General features: G+C 28.9%; 1 protein-coding gene across 1 annotated transcript in view; it reads left to right on the top strand.

The window, feature by feature from the left end:
- Positions 1 to 12,813, top strand: part of LOC135925140 (uncharacterized) — a 53,410-nt gene extending 40,597 nt beyond the window's left edge. Inside the window, exons 22-32 of the mRNA XM_065460342.1 lie at positions 239 to 588; positions 795 to 1,012; positions 2,192 to 2,415; positions 2,692 to 3,126; positions 3,631 to 4,006; positions 4,578 to 4,763; positions 5,084 to 5,391; positions 5,628 to 6,056; positions 6,183 to 6,311; positions 9,838 to 10,203; positions 11,877 to 12,813. Coding sequence (XP_065316414.1) covers positions 239 to 588; positions 795 to 1,012; positions 2,192 to 2,415; positions 2,692 to 3,126; positions 3,631 to 4,006; positions 4,578 to 4,763; positions 5,084 to 5,391; positions 5,628 to 6,056; positions 6,183 to 6,311; positions 9,838 to 10,203; positions 11,877 to 12,004 — 3,149 coding nt within the window. The 3' untranslated portion in view covers positions 12,005 to 12,813. The remainder of the gene's footprint in view (positions 1 to 238; positions 589 to 794; positions 1,013 to 2,191; positions 2,416 to 2,691; positions 3,127 to 3,630; positions 4,007 to 4,577; positions 4,764 to 5,083; positions 5,392 to 5,627; positions 6,057 to 6,182; positions 6,312 to 9,837; positions 10,204 to 11,876) is intronic.
- The last annotated feature ends 9,079 nt before the right edge of the window (positions 12,814 to 21,892 follow it).

The following is a 21,892-nucleotide window of genomic DNA, read 5'->3' as shown; positions in this document are numbered from 1 at the left end:
AAAAGTGATTGATTTGACATGGAATGACCCATACTCCCTCTCTACCATTACTGTTGGTTTGAATACCTTTTTTTGCAAGTATTTTATATCATCAATTTACTTAAATTGGGCAACTTTATAATATAAAACAAATTTTTTGAAATAATATTTTGGTTAATGGTTCCTAATAGACGTAAAATAATTATCAATTATATATTTGTTCGATTTAATTTTCCTAATAAATAAATTTAAAAAATAGAAACCATCAGGGTCAGCTTGCTAACTCTCAAATGTTTTGAATTGGCCGTCCAATTAACTCTAAGAGATTTCGATAGCTTCCGAAAAATCGAGGCCGCCGAATACATCAATGATCTCTTCGGTTTAAATCGGCGATATCTCAATGATTCAAGCCATAGCAATAAGACCAACATTACCAAAAATGCAGCCCAAAATTCTGAAATAACGAATAAGGAAATGAATCATTTTAGCGATTGTAGTAGCGGTAGAATAGACATATCTAACAAACCTCTTTTTGAAGACATGGATGATGACATCATTGGGACTGTTGGTTCATTTTACAGTACCGAGAACCTGAATCAATTTGAAAAAGTCATTTTATTTCCCTTTCTCAACCCACTATTTATTTTTATTGAAAATCAAAAAATATATATGGCGTCTTTTAATTACTTTAAGTATTCAAATTCCCCATTTTGTCATTAGGGTTCACGATTAATAATAGTATTTGTTTGAACTTATATTTTTTCGTGGAGTTTAAATTTAAAAAAAAAACTTTCTAAAATCTATCACATATAAAGTCTATTGACAAAGAAATGTTTTGGGTCATCAACGAGGTTGTCTCCGAGACCAAAAGCTTGGTTAAACGTTATAAGAAAGTCAAATTTTTTCTAAAGCTAGCTCATCACTGCAAAGCCCTCAATAATTTTAATTCCGCTTTCTCCATTTGTTCCGGCCTTTGTCACAGCACCGTGTCGCGACTTGAAGCTACTTGGTCCCGTGTACCGGCTAAATATAAGTTTTTTTAAAGAGATGATTTATAATTAATATCATAGTGATAATGAAAAGGGGAGTTTTTTTATTATAGATTTCATAATATAAATTAAGGAAAGCGTATAAAACCTTTAACCAACTGGCGGTAGGAAAGATTTGGAAATGTTAAGACTTGAGTTGGAGATGGCATTAGGTAGATATGGGTGGTGGGGAGAGATGGGGTTCAGAGGGAGTGTCTAATCATCTTTTAAATAGATAAATAATATTAGAACTAAGATAAAGACGAAGTGATTTATTTATTAACCTTAATGAATAATAAGCCTACAAAAAAATAATAGTATCGAATAATTATGCTATTCGTATTCGTACAAAAAATAAAATCAGTATTCGATTCGATTCGTCAAATATTCGATTATTCTAAAGTTTATAAAAAAAAAATTATAAACAGATTTGGATGTTTTAAAATACCTTTAATGATTCTAGTAAAACTACGCTAATTGTCATTAGTGTATCAAAATTTACAAAAAAAAACAAGCGAAATAAAACTCAAAGATTTCATAACCTTATACGAACAAATATATATAATAATATTAATATTTAAAAAAATTAATTAAATTATCATATATAAAACAATTAACTGTTTTACTTTGCGGCCTTCATTCTTTTAAACATCTTTATACAATAAAACTAGATTAACTTTAATGCAATTTTTTAAAATATTTTGTAGTAATATGAAATCAAAAAATAAAACTTATGAAGATAAAAAAAAAGAAGAAATAAAAATAAAATAAAGTAAAATGGAAAAGATCTACTTGGAAAATTTAATGATTACTTTATATTTTTACTTACGAATAATAACTTAAAAAAAAATAAAATAAAATTACGAATATTTACTAATAATTCCGAATAGTACTAATTTTGAATAATTCGAATCGAAAAAATTCATTCTTCGGTTAATATTTTTTCTCATTATTCATATTCGATTTGAATTTTCGAATCGAATTGTATTATTCCTATTCATAAAATACGAATCGAATAACGAATAATCCTTTAGGCCTAAAGAATAATAACTACCTTGATCTCATTTTTGTTCTTTCTAAATTTCTTCTAAAAGTTTTTTGTATAATAAGCCAAATATAAATTTTTTTAAATGTCGTTAATATTTTATTTTATTATGACATTTTTACCAAATATTTCATATTAGATGTATGCTAGAAGACCTCAAATCGCTTATGGATCCTAGTCGGAATATGGTTAATTACAGGACATCCTTAAAATCCGTCATTCATTCCCCTCCCATTATACCTTTCTTTCCTCTCTTCAAAAAGGATCTAACCTTCATTCATTTAGGCAACCCTACATACTTACCACCCAGTTCGGTTAATGCTGAAGTTCTCGATCGTATGACCTCGGAAACAAACTTAACGGGTATATTATACATTACATTGTAGCCATAATTAATTATCACGTGATGAGAATAAATTAATAACTAATGATTTTTTTTATTGGATCGCTTATATATTTTCTAGCCACCGTTTCTTTTTCTATGTACATAGTTTCTATTGCAAACTGGTTATTTAAAGGAAATTACAAAATTCTGATTAGGGGCCCTTGTTTATAGTTGATACTGTTTTTATATTTTAAGTGTGAATATTTCAGCCAATCATTCGATTTTAATAAATATACCCTATACTCATTTCACAGACAACGATAACAACACTATCAACATCGATATTGAACCAATCGTGAACTTTGACAAAATGCGAATGTTATCCAAAGAGATCGCTATCTTAGTTGATATGTGTTCAGTTCCTTTCGATTTCCGACAGGCATTAGACACGTACGGAGCCCATTCGTTGGCAACCAATTCTAGCATGACTCTTAATTGGTCCTCGTTCCCTCCTTTCTCCTCTTTTTCCACCTTTACCAATTCCGCCAATTGCGAAGAATCCTTAAAAAACACCTCCAACTTTCATCATAATAATTCTTTTTTTGGCGATACATTTGATAACAATGGAGTGCTAAATAGTGGCGAACTTGCTGGTAGCAAAGGTGGCATTAATATCAACAAGCAATTTGCTGGAGCTCTCAGCAGTCTTAAAAGGTGGAAAGAGGGCTACGGCATTAAAATTGCATCGGGTAAGTTTAAATTTTCGCACACATACATCATGTATCACCAGACCAATGGAATGCTCACCGTTTTTTCAAGATTTTTTTTATCGTTTTTGGGAATTGAATAATATAATTCTAAAAAAAAATTCCTCTATAAATTGGTTAAAATATGACTTGATCTAAACCTTTTTAGCAATTTAATTGGTAAAAATATAATATGATAATTTTTTTTATCCTGCTAGTTTTATGGGTATTGAATAATATAATTAATCCTTTGAAAATACTTTAAAAAACACATAATATAAAACAATTTAACGTCGGGAATTCATAGAAAACGAGATATATTTTTTAGTATTTTTATTTTTGGAATCGAGAATCATTATTTAATACATTATAATTGGACGTGGAAAAGTTTGATCGTCGACCATTATCTCCATCCACACAAACGCTTATACTTTTCGAAAGAATCATATTATGCGTATGAGTTGAGTATATTTGTTACACGAATATTTTTATAATGTATTAATTTAGAGAGAAAAAATCACTCCAGCTCCAGTGACGTATTCTCTTCCATTCCACCAATAACTTCAATCTCATCTAAAATGGTCAGGAGAAAAAGCCGAAAAGACAGAACATCCGCGTCCTCCTTAGAAACCTTAAATTTTAATTCAAATAACGTTAATGCCTATATGGAAACACCCAAAATTAATGATAATGAATCCATTCTAGATCAAGAGATCAAACTCAACGAATTCTACACTAATTCTTGGCGTCCCGCTCTTGTACAACAACCTCCGCCTCCCAACCCTCGCAAAATGTGGGAGAACGCGAGGAGAGTCAGGAGAACCAGGGCCTACCTAGTTTCCGCGTTGGATTCTCATTTAGATAAAGAGAGTGCCACTTCAGGGTTCGTCTCAGGCACAAATTTATCGCCTGAATTTTTATATTATATTCAATCTTTTTTTTAAAAAAAAATTATTATAATATTAATAAAAAATATATAAAATTTTAATTGTATAATTTATAATTATTTTGGTCTTCTCTCTACCTTTTAAATTTTTATGCCCGGCCTAGTCCGGCTTTTAGAATGTGGACACAGAACCTAAATGTACTTTAGTTTACGAAAATAATTTCCGAAATTTCTATTGAACACGTATATAAATTAACAAAATCCAGGCTAACCAGTTTGAATTCTTATATTTTTGACTTCCCTTTCATTTACAAAATACAGTCAAAATTATTTCGAATGACCAAATTTTAATAAACTAGGCCTGGCCGAAAAATAAAAAAAATTTATAAAGGGTTAGGCTGAATCTAATAGAAAGATTTTAAACTCAGACCTGAAAAAGAACATACCTCTGCAGGTCTCTACTATTTTATTATAAACAGATTGAAGCAAGGTAATTTTAAAAAAATGATAACGTTTTCTTTTAAATTTACAATTTGATGTAACTTAATTTTTTACATAATAATGAAAGTATGAATGGAATAATCGATGAAAGCGCTTTAGCACGTTTATCTCAACAGTGCGAGCCTTCTAACAACACAAATACCGCTTTGGAGGAGTCCAATGTTAGCACAAGATCTAGGGCTAGAAGGCTTAGATCACGTAACTTATCTGCTGGGGATGGATCCAATTCTGGCCAGCCCACATCTACAGATGGGTTCATATATTCTAATTTGTATTTTAGTTTGGATAATTAATTTTTTTTTTATTATTTCGATAATTTATCGGTTGCATTTGTAAAATCTTGTATAAAGAAAAATTAGATAATTTAGAACTTTAGTATTAAGCATTTTGCTACTTGTCATTTTTTTAATGTGCAAATTGTTAAGACATAATATAGACTAACAGTAGCAACGATCCCTAAAAGCCTGGCCGATCAGGAGTATTCTAGGTTGATAAGGTTTTAGTCCGGATTAAAGACTGGACTACGATCTTTAGACTAACGTAACTATAATTTGTAAACAATTAATTTATCAGGACTGTCGGATTCTTGAATAAAAGAGAAAGGGCCTTGAAAAATGTCGAAAATAGGAGCGCCGTAGGATTTAACAAGCTCAACCCAACGGGATTTTTATCCCACTTTGCGGTGACGAGAATGACACCTTCCATTCTAACTAATAAAAACCGTCAAAATAAAGCGGGTTGTACCAATAATAACAGTATTCAAAATATGAATCCCCCTACAATTAATAGAACTAGCACCATGATGCCTACCAATTACAAAACTACCAATAAACCAAAATGTCAAAATTATTCTCCCAGCAAAAGCCGGAATCATATGTTTGGTGAGTGCACAGTTTTATTATATACTATCACTTCTAATTATATTCAGAATATATTGTTCATTGAATAATCCCCCCAAAAAATATAAGTTGTAATAATTTGAATCATCGAAACCAAATTTTAAAACATAACAAGGTTTAAACCTTCAGTCCTTTAAGGTATCTAATTTTATTACTAATATTAAAATAATAGCCAAAATTATAGAAGTTTATAAACATTCACTCACTATGTTTTTCAGGTTCCAACAGTCCACAATCCATGCAAAAATTGCTTTCCCTATCCCAATCAACTAAATACAAAACAACTACTCTAAAAGTTAACCCTCCCAATTCTATTCCCCCCAATAATCATCCACCTCTTTCCTTGTACAAGCGTCCCATAACGACTCATCATGGTTGCATCAATGCAAACCACTCTTATCATAATAGAAGCTTCAGTACCGATAATGGCAACAATCATTTCAACAATTGTAATAATTACTATGCTCCAAAATATAATTTGGTAGATTCCTCCAACTTCAATCCCACCAACTCTTTTATTGATTTGGATAATTCGAATAATTTGGTCGTCAACTTTGATGCTATCAAAATAAAACAATCTTCTGTTCAACCATCTTATCCCACTTTGCGAGGCAATATCAAAGAAGATAAAACAAATGATGATACAGGTTTTTTTTGCTTATATACTTCTGCCTGTAACATTTAATGATTAAAATTATATATAAAAATAATCTTTTAAGGGATGGCCTTACATGTTGATTATCTCTATCTACTTTATATATATTTTAAACAAGATGTTTTTAAGAATGGAGGCGAATTTGTGCTTCGTCACGATTTGGATGGTTTGTCGAATAATCTTGTTGATAGTGAGACGGGGACCATTGGAGATGACACCGAATCTAATTTGTCGCGCACCAGTCATTGTAAAACTAAATTTGATTCAAAATATTTTGTTTATTTTAAAAAAACGTTTTAAAATTTTTTTTATGAATTTCAAAACCATAATTATAATTTGCCTATCAAGAGAATGAATTCTGGGTAATTCTATAACAAATCGATAACTTTTCGACACGACCTTTTTAATTTCGATTGCATACTGAGAGAATATCATTAGAAAGCATCGACTCCAAAATTAGCCTCCTAGTACTCATAGTTCCTGAGATATCAATGGTCAAGAGTGCCACAAATGACTCTTTTTCGAAAAATACCATTTTTTTAAATTGAGATAAGTTAAAAAAATAATAAAATAAAAATATATATCATTTTGTAACTCTATTAAAGGCCTTTTATTAAATATTAAGGATTTTTTAAAAATAATATTGTTAAGGTTTTTATTTACGTTATAAATTTTAAACATGAAAACTCCTGGTGTTTCGCTTTCCAAATTTTAATGAATTTAATATTTTCATATTCACTAACATTATATCTATTCATAAAAAAAATTTGAACTTGGGACAGCCATATGTTTTTAGTTATTTCGATTAAAAATAAATAAATATTTTTTTTCAAAAATAGATGGCGCTCCTTTATAAAATAACGCGTTTTGTTAAAATTATTATTTTTTAAAACTTTTTTCCATTTATAAACATAAGTAATAAGATTTTCCAGCTCGTGAAATAAGATTTAGCTGCGGTTGTAATAATTTTTTTCTTGAAAAATTCTAATTTTTGTAAAATTATTTTATTAATTTTGTAAATATAATAAATAAATTAAAATTCATGAAATATATTATCTATTTTCGGTTTTTCATTAAATTGAGTTTTTTTGACGCCATGATAATTTCGTTTTGCGATAATTATATGTAAGCCCGGTAGCCGTTGATGTAACTATTGTTAAAATATTATTTTTGGTATGAAAAGGAGATCTTATGCCGCTGGATAAGCAAAATAATTTGCTGGTCCTTAAGGGTGAAGAAAATTAATTTTTATTTCATCTCTAATTACATTCACTTCTTGTACAAATTCTAACCATACACACAGGTTACATATCCTCTAATCTCATTGATTAACAGATCCTCACGTGGATATACTATATTCTCCACAATAAATGTCTGCGAATTAGAATATAGTTTAGTGTTGAGCTTAGTTAAACCAATCGGAAAAAATGCGTGAATTTTTTGTGTCCCAGGTATTGAGATAGATTTACTATATCTCTTCCTCATACTCTGGTATGGTGGCATAAGAAAAATTTATACCTTTTTTTATAGCTTTTCCGCATATTTATAAAATTTTAAATATGTAATTATTTGATCAGTATAAGGTCTTTGTAAGCTTGCCTTGGCAACTAACCTTTTTACTGTGCCTCCTATGCCGTCGCAGGCACTTTTACTATGTGCCGTAATAAAAAAATGTCATTCTGCTTAAACACCAAAATCGATTTCATGGTAACAAACATTGATGAAGTTTTTCTTATTTTTATATTGCCCTGCTGAACCATCAGAAAAGTAGTGATTTTTTTCTGGTGGAGTGTCGAATTTATTTTAAAAAAATGAATCAAATGTGATTAGAATAAATGAAATGAAACAGCATTATGAATTAAGGATTCCGGTATTACCACAAAACTTAGATTCTTTATTTAATCTCCTATTTTATATTAAATTGAGAATGGATGCAACGTAACTTGCGAAGTTGTCCAGTGATAACCCTGAATTTCGTCTTGGACAATAAAGGAATAATTTTCTGAAAAGACACAAATAATTAGATGTGATTATTTTCTAAACTATTTTTAAGGATTGTGAAATGAACTTTTTTGTTCACAAATAAATGAATGGCGTATTAGAATATTCATTTTATCGAAAAAATAATGAATAAATTCGTCTGAAGATTGAGAAATAGTCTCCAGAGTTGTTCTACCGAAACCCACTGTTAGAGCTATATCATTTTTTATAAATAATTTTTCGGTGCGTTCTTTTAAGAGTGTCCAGCCTGGACACTAGTTGCAGTCACCAAAATAACAGGTTGCTAATCGGGGATTGCAAACCATTTTGCCTATAACATCTCTATAAGTTGTTAATATTATTTTCACGATTTTTAGTCATTGTTGCTAATTCACAGCCTAAAATCATAAGTTTAATATTCTGGTGTATGCTACAAACGCATACACTATATGTTCCGCTAGCCCCTGCTAATATACAATTTTCTGGTCTTAAGCTAGTAAATTTCGAAAATCCAATTGTTATGTTTGAATTACTCTCCTTAAAATGATTATACATTTCTTTTAAATTAATAAGAACTTTTTTCCAGCGTTCACTCGTTCCCTCTTTTCATTGATAGATATGACATCTTTATTCCTGGTAAAACCCTTCTAACTTCATCACTGCAAAATTTTATTTAAACAATATCAACTGTTTTTTGCTGAGATATTTTGCAGGCTTTCGATTTGGAGTTGAAAGAATCCTCTTTTCTTCTAAAATGATTTTGGAATTATATGCCATATGATATGTAGCGTTGAATTCCGTTTTTATTTGCACTCCAATTAGGAGGCAGAATGGTCAACAATTGATATTTTTTATTTTTAGATAAATTACGATATTTGTAATTTCATATTATTGAGATTCTTTTGTATCCGATTTTGGATTGTTAATAATTATATATAAAGAGATATTCCAATTTCATTTAAAGTTATATTGATTGTATCTATTGATGTGAATGCTGTGGTGATATTATTTACATATTCGTTATCAGAATTTATATTTTCAATATTTTTTTGTGATAAACGTTTACGACAATTATCACAAATATAGTGTTCCGCCTCATTTGGAAATTATGTCATCCATGTCATAACTTTACGCATAATAAAGTGTTTAGATTCTTTAAAAGATTTGCGCATTAACGCCATCTATTTTTGAAAAATATTTTTTTTTTATTTTTTTTTTAAATCAAAATAACTAAAAAACCTATGGCTGTCCCAAGTTTAAATTTTTTTCATGAATAGATATAATGTTCGTGAATAAAAAAATTAAATTCATTAAAATTTGGAAAGCGAAACACCTAAAGTTTTCATGTTTAAAATTTATAACGTAAATAAAAACCGCAACAATGTTATTTTTAAAAAATCCTTAATATTAATAAAAGGCCTTTAATGGAGTTACAAAATGACATAATTTTATTTTTGATTCTCTTTATTTTTAACTTATCTCAATTTTAAAAAATCGTATTTTTCGGAAAAAGATCTGGACCATTGATATCTCAGGAACTATGAGTACTAAAAGGCTAAAATTTTAGATTCGATACTTTTTTAATGTCCTCTCAATATGTAAAATTTTATCGGAATCAAAAAGGTCTGGCATTAAAGCTATCGATTTGATATGGAATTACCCTTTTGGCATTTGGAGATCGTTGAATTTTCATAAAAATAAAATTTAGAAGCTCAACAAGTTTTAATATTATATTAAAAATTACAATATCCTTTGTTTATTTTATCATTTTTATATCAATCAAAAACCAAAAGTATACTCCTCTCACGATTCACATTCCAGTTCTAGTCGAATATTTAGGAGCGTCGATTCCGGCAAGGGAAGTAGTGAATTGTCATTCTACTTCAACGGAACAACTAATAACCCCACGAACCTATCTTCCAAAATTCACCCTAAAAAATGCAATCTCAATATTTGCGACGCTACAAGTAATTTTCGTAAAAACGCTTCTTACCACCACAACCGTAACTTAAATTCTTCCCAATCCTTTTTTTCCTCGCAATGTGCAACCAGCTCGGGTTTCAGTATGGATGACACGGCCAATTTAAAATGTTTAAGTCATGTGTTTAAAAATGAAACAGAGGACGAAGGGTCATTGAATAGGAGAAGTTATTCGCCTGGTAAATAAATAAAGGATTTTTTAAATATTTTCTCACAGACCTGCTCCAGAATAGGCCTCAGTTATAATGTTAGAAATTCGTATCTTATTGATATAAAAAAAATACGAACCCGCGACAAGGATTAATGAATTATTTAACATTTATTCATTTCTCATATTTTCACGATGACCTTTAATACCCCCCAAATTTTTTAAATGACCAAATTAAAAAAGGGCCAACTGGGCCACTAAACAATAAAATTAAAAAACCAAATCGGACCTTAAAAAGAAAAAAACCTGGGATGTGCCAAAAATATATCTCTTTTAAATCCGGGGCTGGGTCTAAGAATTAAATTTGACATCTGCAATCTATCCATATTTTTTATAGTTATGACGATTTAAATAGATCTAGAAGGGTAAAGTAGAAGAAAAAAATGTGAGTTAACATGGGGCCTACCAAACCCATGTTATTTGTGTGAACCCTCCTTCTAAAAAAATGTTTCTAGCTCTGGAGGGTTTAGGCCTCGTAGTCTAGAAAAATAAAGACTAGTAGAAATAACAGTAAGATTAGTTTTTCTGAAAAATTTTATTTTACTATATTTAACATTCACCGTAAAAATAATTTATCATCATAATTTTAATTAGAATAATACAATACAATTTAAAAAATAATATTCTATTTGTTTTTAAAGTTTTATAAACGAATTATCATGATATCTTCTAAATTATAAAATTAAAATATCGATTTTTTTATGCCTACTTTTGGCAGTGCATTGCTTGCTACTTGCATTTAGTAAAACTATTTTACCTTGTGATTTTGTTCTTTTCTTAGGTCTTACTTTTTGATTTAATAATCCAACAAACAACAATAAATATTCCTAAAATAGATATTATTACATTATCTATTATAAAAAAAACTTACAAAATGTGTTTGTAAAATGTCAAGATTATCATAAAATAGAGTACTCTAAAATATAATAAAAATGATTCCACACTAAAAAATAATTTTCACAAAAAATGTTTTTGTATTTGAAAATAAAAGATGTTTTAAATAGGTTACATATTTTAAATATGTTATTTTAAATATATTTTTTTAAAATAAATAAATAAACGTTTAATATTTAAAAAAGATAAATAAAAAAAATCCCTGTATCTGAACCCTAAATTTTAAAATAGGGTTTAAGTTCAACCAAATATCGAGGGTTCGAATTCACAGCCCTTTTTAAACAGTTAATTATATTTTTTTAAATACTAATTTAAGTAACCTTACGCGTGAGAGTTTAGCACGAAATAAAGATCTACTGATGGGAAAAGCCGTTCGAACAAAATAATAACATTTTAATTCATATTGTTTGGTTGGGCATTTTGAGACCACAAACCAAACAGAGACCGATTAATGGGAAATCCATCGAATCCGGAGTAATATGGACCTTGGCAGGTTTGGACCTCTTTTAGAAAATCGGTTTACGATTGAGTTCCTATCAACATTACCGCTAAATATAGTTTAAAATTTCTGAACCATAATTCGGGTCCAGAACCCTGTTAAATCTCTAATTTATTATAACCTACTATTACCCTCTTAAAAAATGAATGGAATTATTATAATTAGAACCTTATGTTATAATAATAAAAAGCACCATATTTTAATTAATATAATTTATTTACCACGTAATTTATTTTTTTATAATAACACAGATACAGCCTCTTTTTCAAATCATTCGCCACAGAATCGACCTCTCTCATCTCCGAACAATAAATCACAGCTTTTCGATTCTTACAACGACGAATCCGATTTGTTACCCAATACCCTCAAGCGAAAATAATTTACTACATTAAAAATATTTTTTGCTAGTTTACCTATTACGAATCGCAGAGAGATAAGAAGCTACACTTCCTTCGATTCTTAAAATTTTATATAGCTCCCCCCTCCCCAATTCTTTGACTCGCGGTATTTGAATTTTATTTAAATTATTTGTTTGTTGAGAAAAATAGTCTAGATATTATCACTCCCTACAAAGTATTATTTTAAAAACAAAATATGAAATTATTGATTATAATATGCCTATATAAACGCGTCTAATGTGATTTTTTTTTAAAAAGTAATTTTTAGACCAGAACCAATTTTTGTTATATTTTTATAAATCTACTATTTTGGCTTAAGATCGCTTTAATTTTAGGTACTCACATTTATATATATTTTTTAAAAGTTGTCAATCAATGACGTTTTTCTAGAAGGAGAACGCGTGCTAAACGCACCGATATTTAATCAGAAGTTTGCCTGAAATATTTCTATTTGGGCAAAACGTTACTTTGTGGAGCACATTATTAAACCAAAAAAGACTTCGGTTTCCCTATCATAAATGCATTTCTTTAGAAATATTCATTCAATTCAAAACGTATTATTTTATTTGAATAATAATGTAAACATCTTATTTATTTTATCTTGTTTAAACCTTAAAATTTTATATTGATAAATTATATAAAACTCATCTTCATAATGTAAAATTATTCTAATTTTTGTGTACATAATATTCCCTTACAAATCATACCTTTTTTTTTTAAAAAAAAGGAAAAAAATATATTGGACGGGTCATAAATTTATTTAAAATCGTTTTCTTATTATATCGTTACATTTCTCACTCGTATTTTTTTTCAAAATCATCGTGTAGCTATATTTAAAAAAAAACCAAGTTATATTCTATAGTATATTATTTATTTTTTTTGTAATCTCGAATAAAGCAGTAATGTAATGAAATAAAATAAATGAAAATTGTGTTTTTAAGATTTTCAAAGGCTCGATTTTCAAATTTAAAAAGAAAGTGGAAAGTGACCCCTACAGTGGGGGATATAATGATATTAAGATCAAGATGTATACTAGGTGTGAGTAGGAAGCACCATAGGTGAGAAGGTGGTTCCAATCAATACAAAACTTAAGAGTAAATGGTGAAATGTAATGCATAAAAAAGTATGAAATTAAGGGGGAGTGGGATTTTGTTTGGTGGAGAAAATTGTTTAACGGTTATAAAAGCATAACTTGTATAATAATTAACCTTTTAGATTTTTAAATTCTAGATTGTTTCTTAAATATTATATTTGAATGGGATGGGGCAAACGCCTTTAAAGGGCCGAGCAATTAGTGAACAAAATTTTAGTGGGGGAAAATATCTAGTTTGGGATATAAAGAAATTGAAGCAAGGTGATAAAAAAAGCTGACCATCAGAATTTTTCATAAAGTGATTAACTAAATAACTTAGATGGCATAAGACTATGAACTTCTATATTTTTTCCCTCAAAAGTTTCATAACTTTTACAGATTTTAACGAAATCGTATGTTAAATCTTTAGTTAGTCCCGGTTTTTTTTAATTTTATATTTTAAATGATGAGGATATCTATCTAATGAAAAAATTGGTTTAGCTTTATAAAAACAAAAATAATAATTTATCACAAAACAGCAAAATACTTACCATATAATCCTAAGGCTCATTTATAGTAAACGCGTTTTATTCAAACGGTTAAATATTTAACTTTGCGTTATTTACAAAATCAAGCCAATAAATAGGTAATCTATGAGTATGGAGCGAAACCTTGAAAACGCTATGATAAGATTTGAAAAACATGTTGCGACGTATATTTTATATTATCGCTGTGAAGAAACAGCTGTGATTTCGATCGCGTTAAATACCCTACCTGAACAAAATGCGCCTACGATAAATGAGTTACCCTGCATTCACAATTAGCGCGAATTCGCGACGAATTTACTGGACTATTTATATTGTAAATTTTAAAAATAAATCAATATCTGTACGCCTATTTTAGCCATTAATAAATATGACGGTTGAAAAATTATGGCAGATACTAATTTAAAGAAATCCTCCACCGACTCATCTGTTCACAGACATATAAATATCTAATTGTTATATTTCTATGAAAAACAGCATTTTATTAATAAATTTTATCTCAAAAATCATTCATATTTTTTTCTTAATCATAAATTTAAAAAAAACTTTAATAATAATCGTATCTAATTTCTTTTTTCCTAGTTGTTTTCCAGCAGGGGCACAATTTACCCCATAAATTATTACTTGTTTTTTCATCCGGTTTTTTCCTATTAATAAAAATAAAAGAGAATATGGGATTATATAAAAAAAATTATCCAATATTATTTCTAAAAATAGGTAATTCCAGAACCTTTAAGAAAAATAATTTCATAACCAAAATGAGTTCAGAAAAAAAATGACTAGAAAAAAGAGGGGGAGAAGGGCGAAATAAAGAAAATTAAAAAAACAGGGGATTGGGTCATTCTGCAGAGACCGGATGCGTAATAATTTATAACAACTGATTTCTAAGTGACTCCTTGGCTATGTAAAAAACAGACTCTTCTTGGATCTATAGATATAATTATTTTTAAGGAATTCACAAGAGAACCTACTAGACCCTCTCCCCCTTAAGCCTGACAAGATCCTCCTAAACCCTGATTACCGCTGTATGAAATAAATCAATTATAAAGTTTATACTGACTATATATGTTGTCTACGAAACCCCTCCCACGGAGTTATCCTCTGAGATATATATCAATCTGTATTTTAAATGTAAAATGTTTGATTTCAAACTTGTAAGGTGTATGTTTAAAATGATACTTTACTAGGTAAAATGCTATAATAATGTCTTAAAAAAGTTGGGAGAAGGGTTGGAAGGAGTAAATTTTTTTTTATCATGTCAGTAATTAATTGTATACAAATTTAGTATTCTAAGTTAAAATATTTTTTTTTAGAATATGAATTATGTTTTAATTAAATGATTAATAAATGCAATTAAGTTTGTTAAATCTACCCAGATTTAAACCGCTCCCCAGTCTAATTTTTTTAAATTTAAAGTAGTGAGCTGCATACATATTGAGTTTAGAAACAACCTAGGTTATTTTGTCGGCCAGATCGGTTCAGTCTCGACAGATAGAATAAAAACTAGATTCAATTTGGTAATTAAACTCAAATGCCGTCGACCATTAAAAATTTTTTTTTTTGATTGGTCTGAACTGGCTGATCTTTAATATTTTTAATATTACAATTTACTATTACTGTAAATATTACTTCAAAAACGCATACTCGTTGCTAATGTTAAACGACCCGATTTGGGTCATTTTTATAAAACAGCCCGATTAAGAATTTAGGAAAAATAATATTATGTAAGCCTGGAGATTTTGCTCATAGATGAAATTTTATTCCATGGTTATTGCCCGGAATATAATATAGTCAAAAAAAATATTTATTATGAAAAATATTATAATTTACTCACAATTCCTTTTTAAAAAAATCTCGAGCTTTTGGGTTTAACAAAGCTCCTTGTCGTAAAGGATATAAATACATGGTATCTTCTAGACTAGATTCATTCTTATTTAACGCTTGAAAATTCTGTTTTTTTTTAAAAAAAATTTATATTTTATGAAATAAATACAACGATAACAGAACATTAATTGATTAACATTATCTGTAAAATTAGAATGTATACAAGCTTAATATATTTTTAAAAAATGAATTTATTATGCTACCCCTTCATTCTTTTCGAGGTCGAAATTCCGAGCTACAAAATCTACCGGATATTCTTCATCTTTATATTTTTTCAAAATAATTTTTTTCTCTATTTTTTGACGTTGTTCTTCTAAATCCGCTTCCCCCCGCATTTCCTTTGAGGTTCTCAACTTGTTAGATGAGTGGGCGACATCAGGTTTTTTACCTTCTTTTTTAATTTCCGCGTTCTGAGAGACTATTTTCCATTTAGCATTCAAACGGTCCATATCAGCGTCGCTCATTTTAACCGGTCTGGACTCTTTTTTAGTAAGATTTGTATTATCCGCCAAAAAACCTACCTGGTGGTCCACTTTAATGCCTTCGCCACCTACCTCTGCTAGGTCAATCAATATTTTGCTACTGTTTTCGTTGGAATATTTTCTCCCGTTCCAATCGAATAAACCATCGTTTGTCAGATTTTGTTCCATAAAAAGTTCTATCAAAAGTCCCCTCAAATACGTATAATCTGGCTCTTCTTCGAAACTTATACCGCGAGAATAATTTAGAAAATCTTGAAATTGGGCTGGAACACCGTCGCATAAATCTTCCGTGCCCAAACTATTCCTCTTTTTCAGTCCAATCATTTTATAACGCTCTTTGTTAGAAAAAGCCTTTTTCGGGTCGAGATTTTGCCATGGTAAGGAGCCCTTTAAAAAATAGATGTACAGATACGCCAAAGATTCAATATCATCTCTCCTACTTTGTTCGTAACCTTCGTGTGTATTGATTGACATGTAACGAGCAGTGCCGGTTAGAGATTTTTTCATTTTGTGGGGTATGTGCTCACCTGAATTAGCATTTTTAGGGTGATATATATATTAGAGATCTGCAAAGCCCGGCTCGAACGGACTTTGGATCTGGCCTAATTTTAAAATTTTTCCATGAAACAAGGTGCCAATATTTTTTACATGCATACTATTGTTTTTATAATTTAAGAAACATTAAAATTTTCTATATTTAATTTGGGCTGGGCCGACAAGTAATTTTTACTTTAATTTCAGACTAGGCTTTTCGGGATCAAAAAAAATTGTTTAGGATCGGACCGGAAAAATTTTGGGCCGGCTTCAAAAATTGGGCTCGAAATATGTAATATATAAATTGGTATGATTTAAACATCATGTCAACAAAAATTAAGTATACCATCGCTTGTCAGATATTCCTTGGAAAGCCCGAAATCTATCAAATATATTATTCCATCCAAACCTAGACTTTTCCTACCAATCAAAAAATTTTGAGGCTTAACATCCCGGTACACAATTCCCTTCCTATGCAAGAATTCTATCCTATCTAATGTTTGCATAGCAATCATGAGAATTGTTTTTAACGAAAAGGTTTTTTGCACCATCACAAACAATTCTTGCAAGCTTGGGCCTAAAAACATTCAAATTATTATCGAGTAAAACTCTATATAAAATAACTATTCATTAAATACTCGTTATATATCTCACCTAATAAATCCATCACAAGAGCGTTAAACCTATTAGTACATTCTCCATAATAATATATCTGTACGAATCCCATGGGCAAATTAGTACCAGGATTATAAAATTTGCTATGCTTTTTCTTATGATTTGCTAAATTTCTGTTACTTGGCATATTCTTTCCGATGTTCTCACTCTTATCTGACTCTTTTTCATTTGTCGAAATTGAGAATAAATCAGGAAGTTCCGAATCCCTGTGCAATATCCAGTACACGTGATATTCTTTATGTAGTTGAGGTTGTTTTGCATCTACATTTTCAAGCTTAACAGCATATACTTTTTCGGTAGAAACATCGGTACAAAGTCTTAATTGACCAAAGGCTCCAGACCCTATTACCCTGCCCAGCTTAAATATAGGATCTTTCAAAGGATCGGAAATGTTTGATGTCATACTCGTTTGGTATGCAGGGCTTATCCTTTTGTCGGATTCAATCTTGACAACTATGTTTTTCTTCTTGTCATTCCTAGTCTTGCTAATTGGTTCGTTCTGTTTTATTTTACCTTTTCGATCGTTACCCTTGTGATGCGGGATATCAGTAATAACAACCTCACTTTTCGCTGCATATCTAATTGTATCATATGGTGCATCTGCATTATCTTTAATAGAAGCATCTTTTTTGGCTCCATCTAAAGATTTCTTATAAATATCTTGTGATTCGTATTCCCATTCCTCTTCCGCACCCTCTTTGACGTTATCGTCTCGTAACTCCAGTTGAATTTTAACAGAATTTTTATTATCGACGTTGCCCTTGTATTTAATAGAATTACTCAGCATACACATCCAATACCCCGCCTCTGCATATCAATTAAGGTTTATGAGTATTTACCAAACATTTTAACCTTAATTCATATAATCATGTCAAAAACATTATAATATACTTTGTATTCATAATAAAATGTTTATTTTGATAATTTTTAATTGTTGTAATAAATTTTTTTATATGATTTAATAACGATTCATATTATTATCATTTTCTCAAACGATTGTACTAACTTTAAATTAAAAGGGAAATTCAGATACATTCTTTGTGAATCTGCACAAATAAAATATCAAGAAAATAATAATATTATATTAAGCACTCTAATATCAAAGTTTATCTTTCAGATCAGTGATTTCTTGTCGTTTATTTATTTTGTTGAGTTTATGTCGCAATTAAGATTACCATCTCCTTTTGAAAATTTAAATGCATGATGCTTTATAAGTCAGTGGTCTACGTGGGCCGATAGTTTATCATAATCCACCCAGTCCAATAAAAAATATTCTTTAGCCCCAGCGCAGTAACGTAGACAGGGAGGGAATTTGTATTTCCCCTCCCCCCCCCCCATAACCCCTGAAAGTTTTTTATTATAAATTTAATAATATTATATATTAATAAATTCAATAATATAATTTATATTATATAATAAACAAGAGAATAAGCAACATCTATAAAGATTAAAGATTAACTTCATAAGATTTAAAAATATTTTCATCGGGGAAAAACTTTAATGTTTAAACGTGATTAATTTTTGAATTGTAATTTAAAATTTGATGTTCAAGACTAGCATGAGTAATTTTTACTTTGCTTATGACTGGTTTTCATTAGTTGATTAGAAAAACTGATACTGATTGATGAAATTAGTAGGTGCTAATCATGGTTACATATTGTTCATTGCTTCTATTATTTTTTTTCTAACATGATATCAATTTTGGAAATTTATTTTTATTTTGCCGATAATGTTTATCTTTAAACTAAATACCAACATGTTGAAACCTTAAAAAGTGTGAAATGTATACTAATTACTGACATAAATATTTGAGATTATGCTTCCATATCTTTGGATGACTTTACGCATAAGGCGTGATATCATAGTTTGTATTGGTTCGAAATTCGGTTACTTTTTTTGTGGTGTCGTAATTGATTAAAGATTTAATAAGGCACTAAATATTAACGAAAACCAGATAGTTATAACTCCTATATTCTCCATTCTGGAATAGTGCTAATTTTGGCAATTATATATTTTTTAAAAATAGAATCAAACAATAAAATGTTCTACTAAAGCTCAATTTAATGGTTTGTTATAAATTTCAGATTTTCCCAAAATCTTGGCTAACTTCACATTTAAAGCATGACGTCGTAGTTTTCATTTTTATAACCAGTTTCTTTTTGTGGTACTATATTTTGAGGACTTAAAAGTCCTGTCAGGCACTAAATAGGGCACGCCAAATATAGTTTTTTTAAAAATTATTTTCCATTCTAGCATGCCAATTTTTTTAACTACTAATTAAATTAATTTACAATTGAACACACATTGATAAAATTTTCAGAATATGCTTTCATTTACTTTTTAATCGTAAGGTTGTCCAAAATTTTTTCATTTATGCTGGCTAATTTCCTGGTTAAAGTCAGACACTAATAAAGTACAAAACATTGGCATATTTTAGAATTAGTACTTCCAATTGTTAAGCCAACTGTAAAAATGATAACCACGGAAAAATCATATAATAATTTTTATATGGCCGGGCCAAACGGACTTTGTCCCCCTCCTCCTTTTCATGGATAAATCCTTTCTACGCCAATGCATTGGGCTAAGTTTTAAACGTAGCATGAATGAATTCAATATTCTACTAATACATTCTATTATTCTTATTTGGCATTCAACAAATTATTCCATACTAAACGACGAATTAATAATAACGATTTGAACAGAACGGGATCGAAGATAAAAGAGACAGGAGAACGTACAAAAACAACAAACGATCGGAAGCAAGTTCCACGACTACTGCAAGGAACACAGAAAGATCGAGGAAAGAACAGAGGGGGGAATGCTAATATATTTGAATTTTATTTTAAATTATATTAACTTAAATTTTACCATAGGGACTTATTATATTATTTCTTTCACTTAACATTATATTAATCTAATAGTTACATTGATTGTTATTTACTTTTGAAAAGTATATATAAGAATTTATTAGGTTAATAGTCAGCTAGTTATATTTTATAATAAAGAAATTTTGTTTCGATATCTTTTTGCTTATTCACACCACACTATATTAGCAAGTGTCAAGTTCTATTATTTTTTATATAAATAAATATTTGATTTATAAATATATTCTTTTTACATTATTATATCTTGTTCTTAATATATATTTCAGAACTTTTCATTCACTTATTTTTCAATATTAGCTGAAAGTAAGTATCTCTAAAACAGATTAAATTTTTAAGTTTGGCTTTAGTTGTAGTTAATTCATTTTATTATCGAACTTCCTTCTAAATCACAATGGGAACGGTTCTCTCAGCTCTTACCCAGGAATTTAAAATGCGAAACCATACAATAGCAATTAAAAAGGTCAAAACCAATTCTACCAGACAGTATTATAATTGTCTTCTGTGATTTAAAATCAATAATAGTTTGACACTTATAACACGATTGTTGGCAACCATTAAGACTCCTCAAAACCTATTTAGGTGTTGCAACTTTAAACCCATCTTAATTGACTTTCTTTTCTCGCTACTCGTTCCAATAAGATTGGCCAAAGGGGAATTTCTATCAAAGGCATAGCATCTTATTAACAGCAAATTATCAGAATCAGATGAATTAACATTATCATGACCAAAATATATTAAATACTTTACAGTAACATCATATCTTCAGTTACCAAATATAAGATGTTTAAAAGTATATCAGCAAAATTTTCTAGTTCTTATTTAAAGAGATTCTTGATTGTAATATTTATTCTTTTGTATAATATAACTATCCTGTTAATAATTTATTTTAGATAGTTTTATTTCATAGACTTATTAAACTATTATGATTATTAAAATAGATATAAAGTGAAAATCTTTTGATATTATATATTTCATACATAGTATAAAATAGTTAATATCTTTTATTATTTATTTTTAATGTGATTATTAGAAATTTTGCTATTATCTTTAATTTTTATCAAGGGTTTTATATTTTGATACAGTGTTGTGCAGATTTAATTCCAAACATTTCCATATTTAATAATTCGTTTGAAAATTAAGTAAAAATTAAGTAAAAATTGAAAAGAATATTTAAATATGTTATATTTTGACAATTTTTTGCAAGTCAAATTTTATTTTCAAATAAATTATATACAAATTTTTTAAATTAAGTCCGCACAACACTGTAGTTGAGCACAATTTAGAGTATAATAAATTTATATATTTTATAAATAATTAAATTTTATATGATATATAAAAGTTTATATAAATTTTAAAAAAATTTATTCATAAAATTTTGAACGAATGTGAACGCGTTCAAGTTCATGAATGCGTTTATTTTTTTAAAGGTGAACTTGAACGTGTTCGATTTATGTCAATGAACGTAGAACGCGTCGATTTTTTTTAGAAATTTTTACAGTACTACTAAACATTGATAAAATTGTTGGAATAATGCTTTCAATCGCATTTTAATCGTTAAGTTGGCCAAAATTTTGTTACTGATAAATTTTTCATTTATAATGGCTACAATATTGGTTAAAGTCAGACATGATAAAGCAGAAAACATTTAACATATTTAGAATTAGTACTTCCAATTGTTCAGCCAACTTTAACGGAGATGATCCAAAGATAACTTTGGATAAATCAATATATAATATTTTTTATAGAAAGGATACGAGGGAAGGCCGGGCAAACGGGGTTTGGATGCAACGGC

This window comes from Gordionus sp. m RMFG-2023, chromosome 2 (genome assembly GCF_954871325.1).
Source record: "Gordionus sp. m RMFG-2023 chromosome 2, tfGorSpeb1-WG-v2, whole genome shotgun sequence".
NCBI lineage: Eukaryota > Metazoa > Nematomorpha > Gordioida > Chordodea > Parachordodidae > Gordionus > Gordionus sp. m RMFG-2023.
This window is presented reverse-complemented; position numbering and strand designations above follow the sequence as displayed.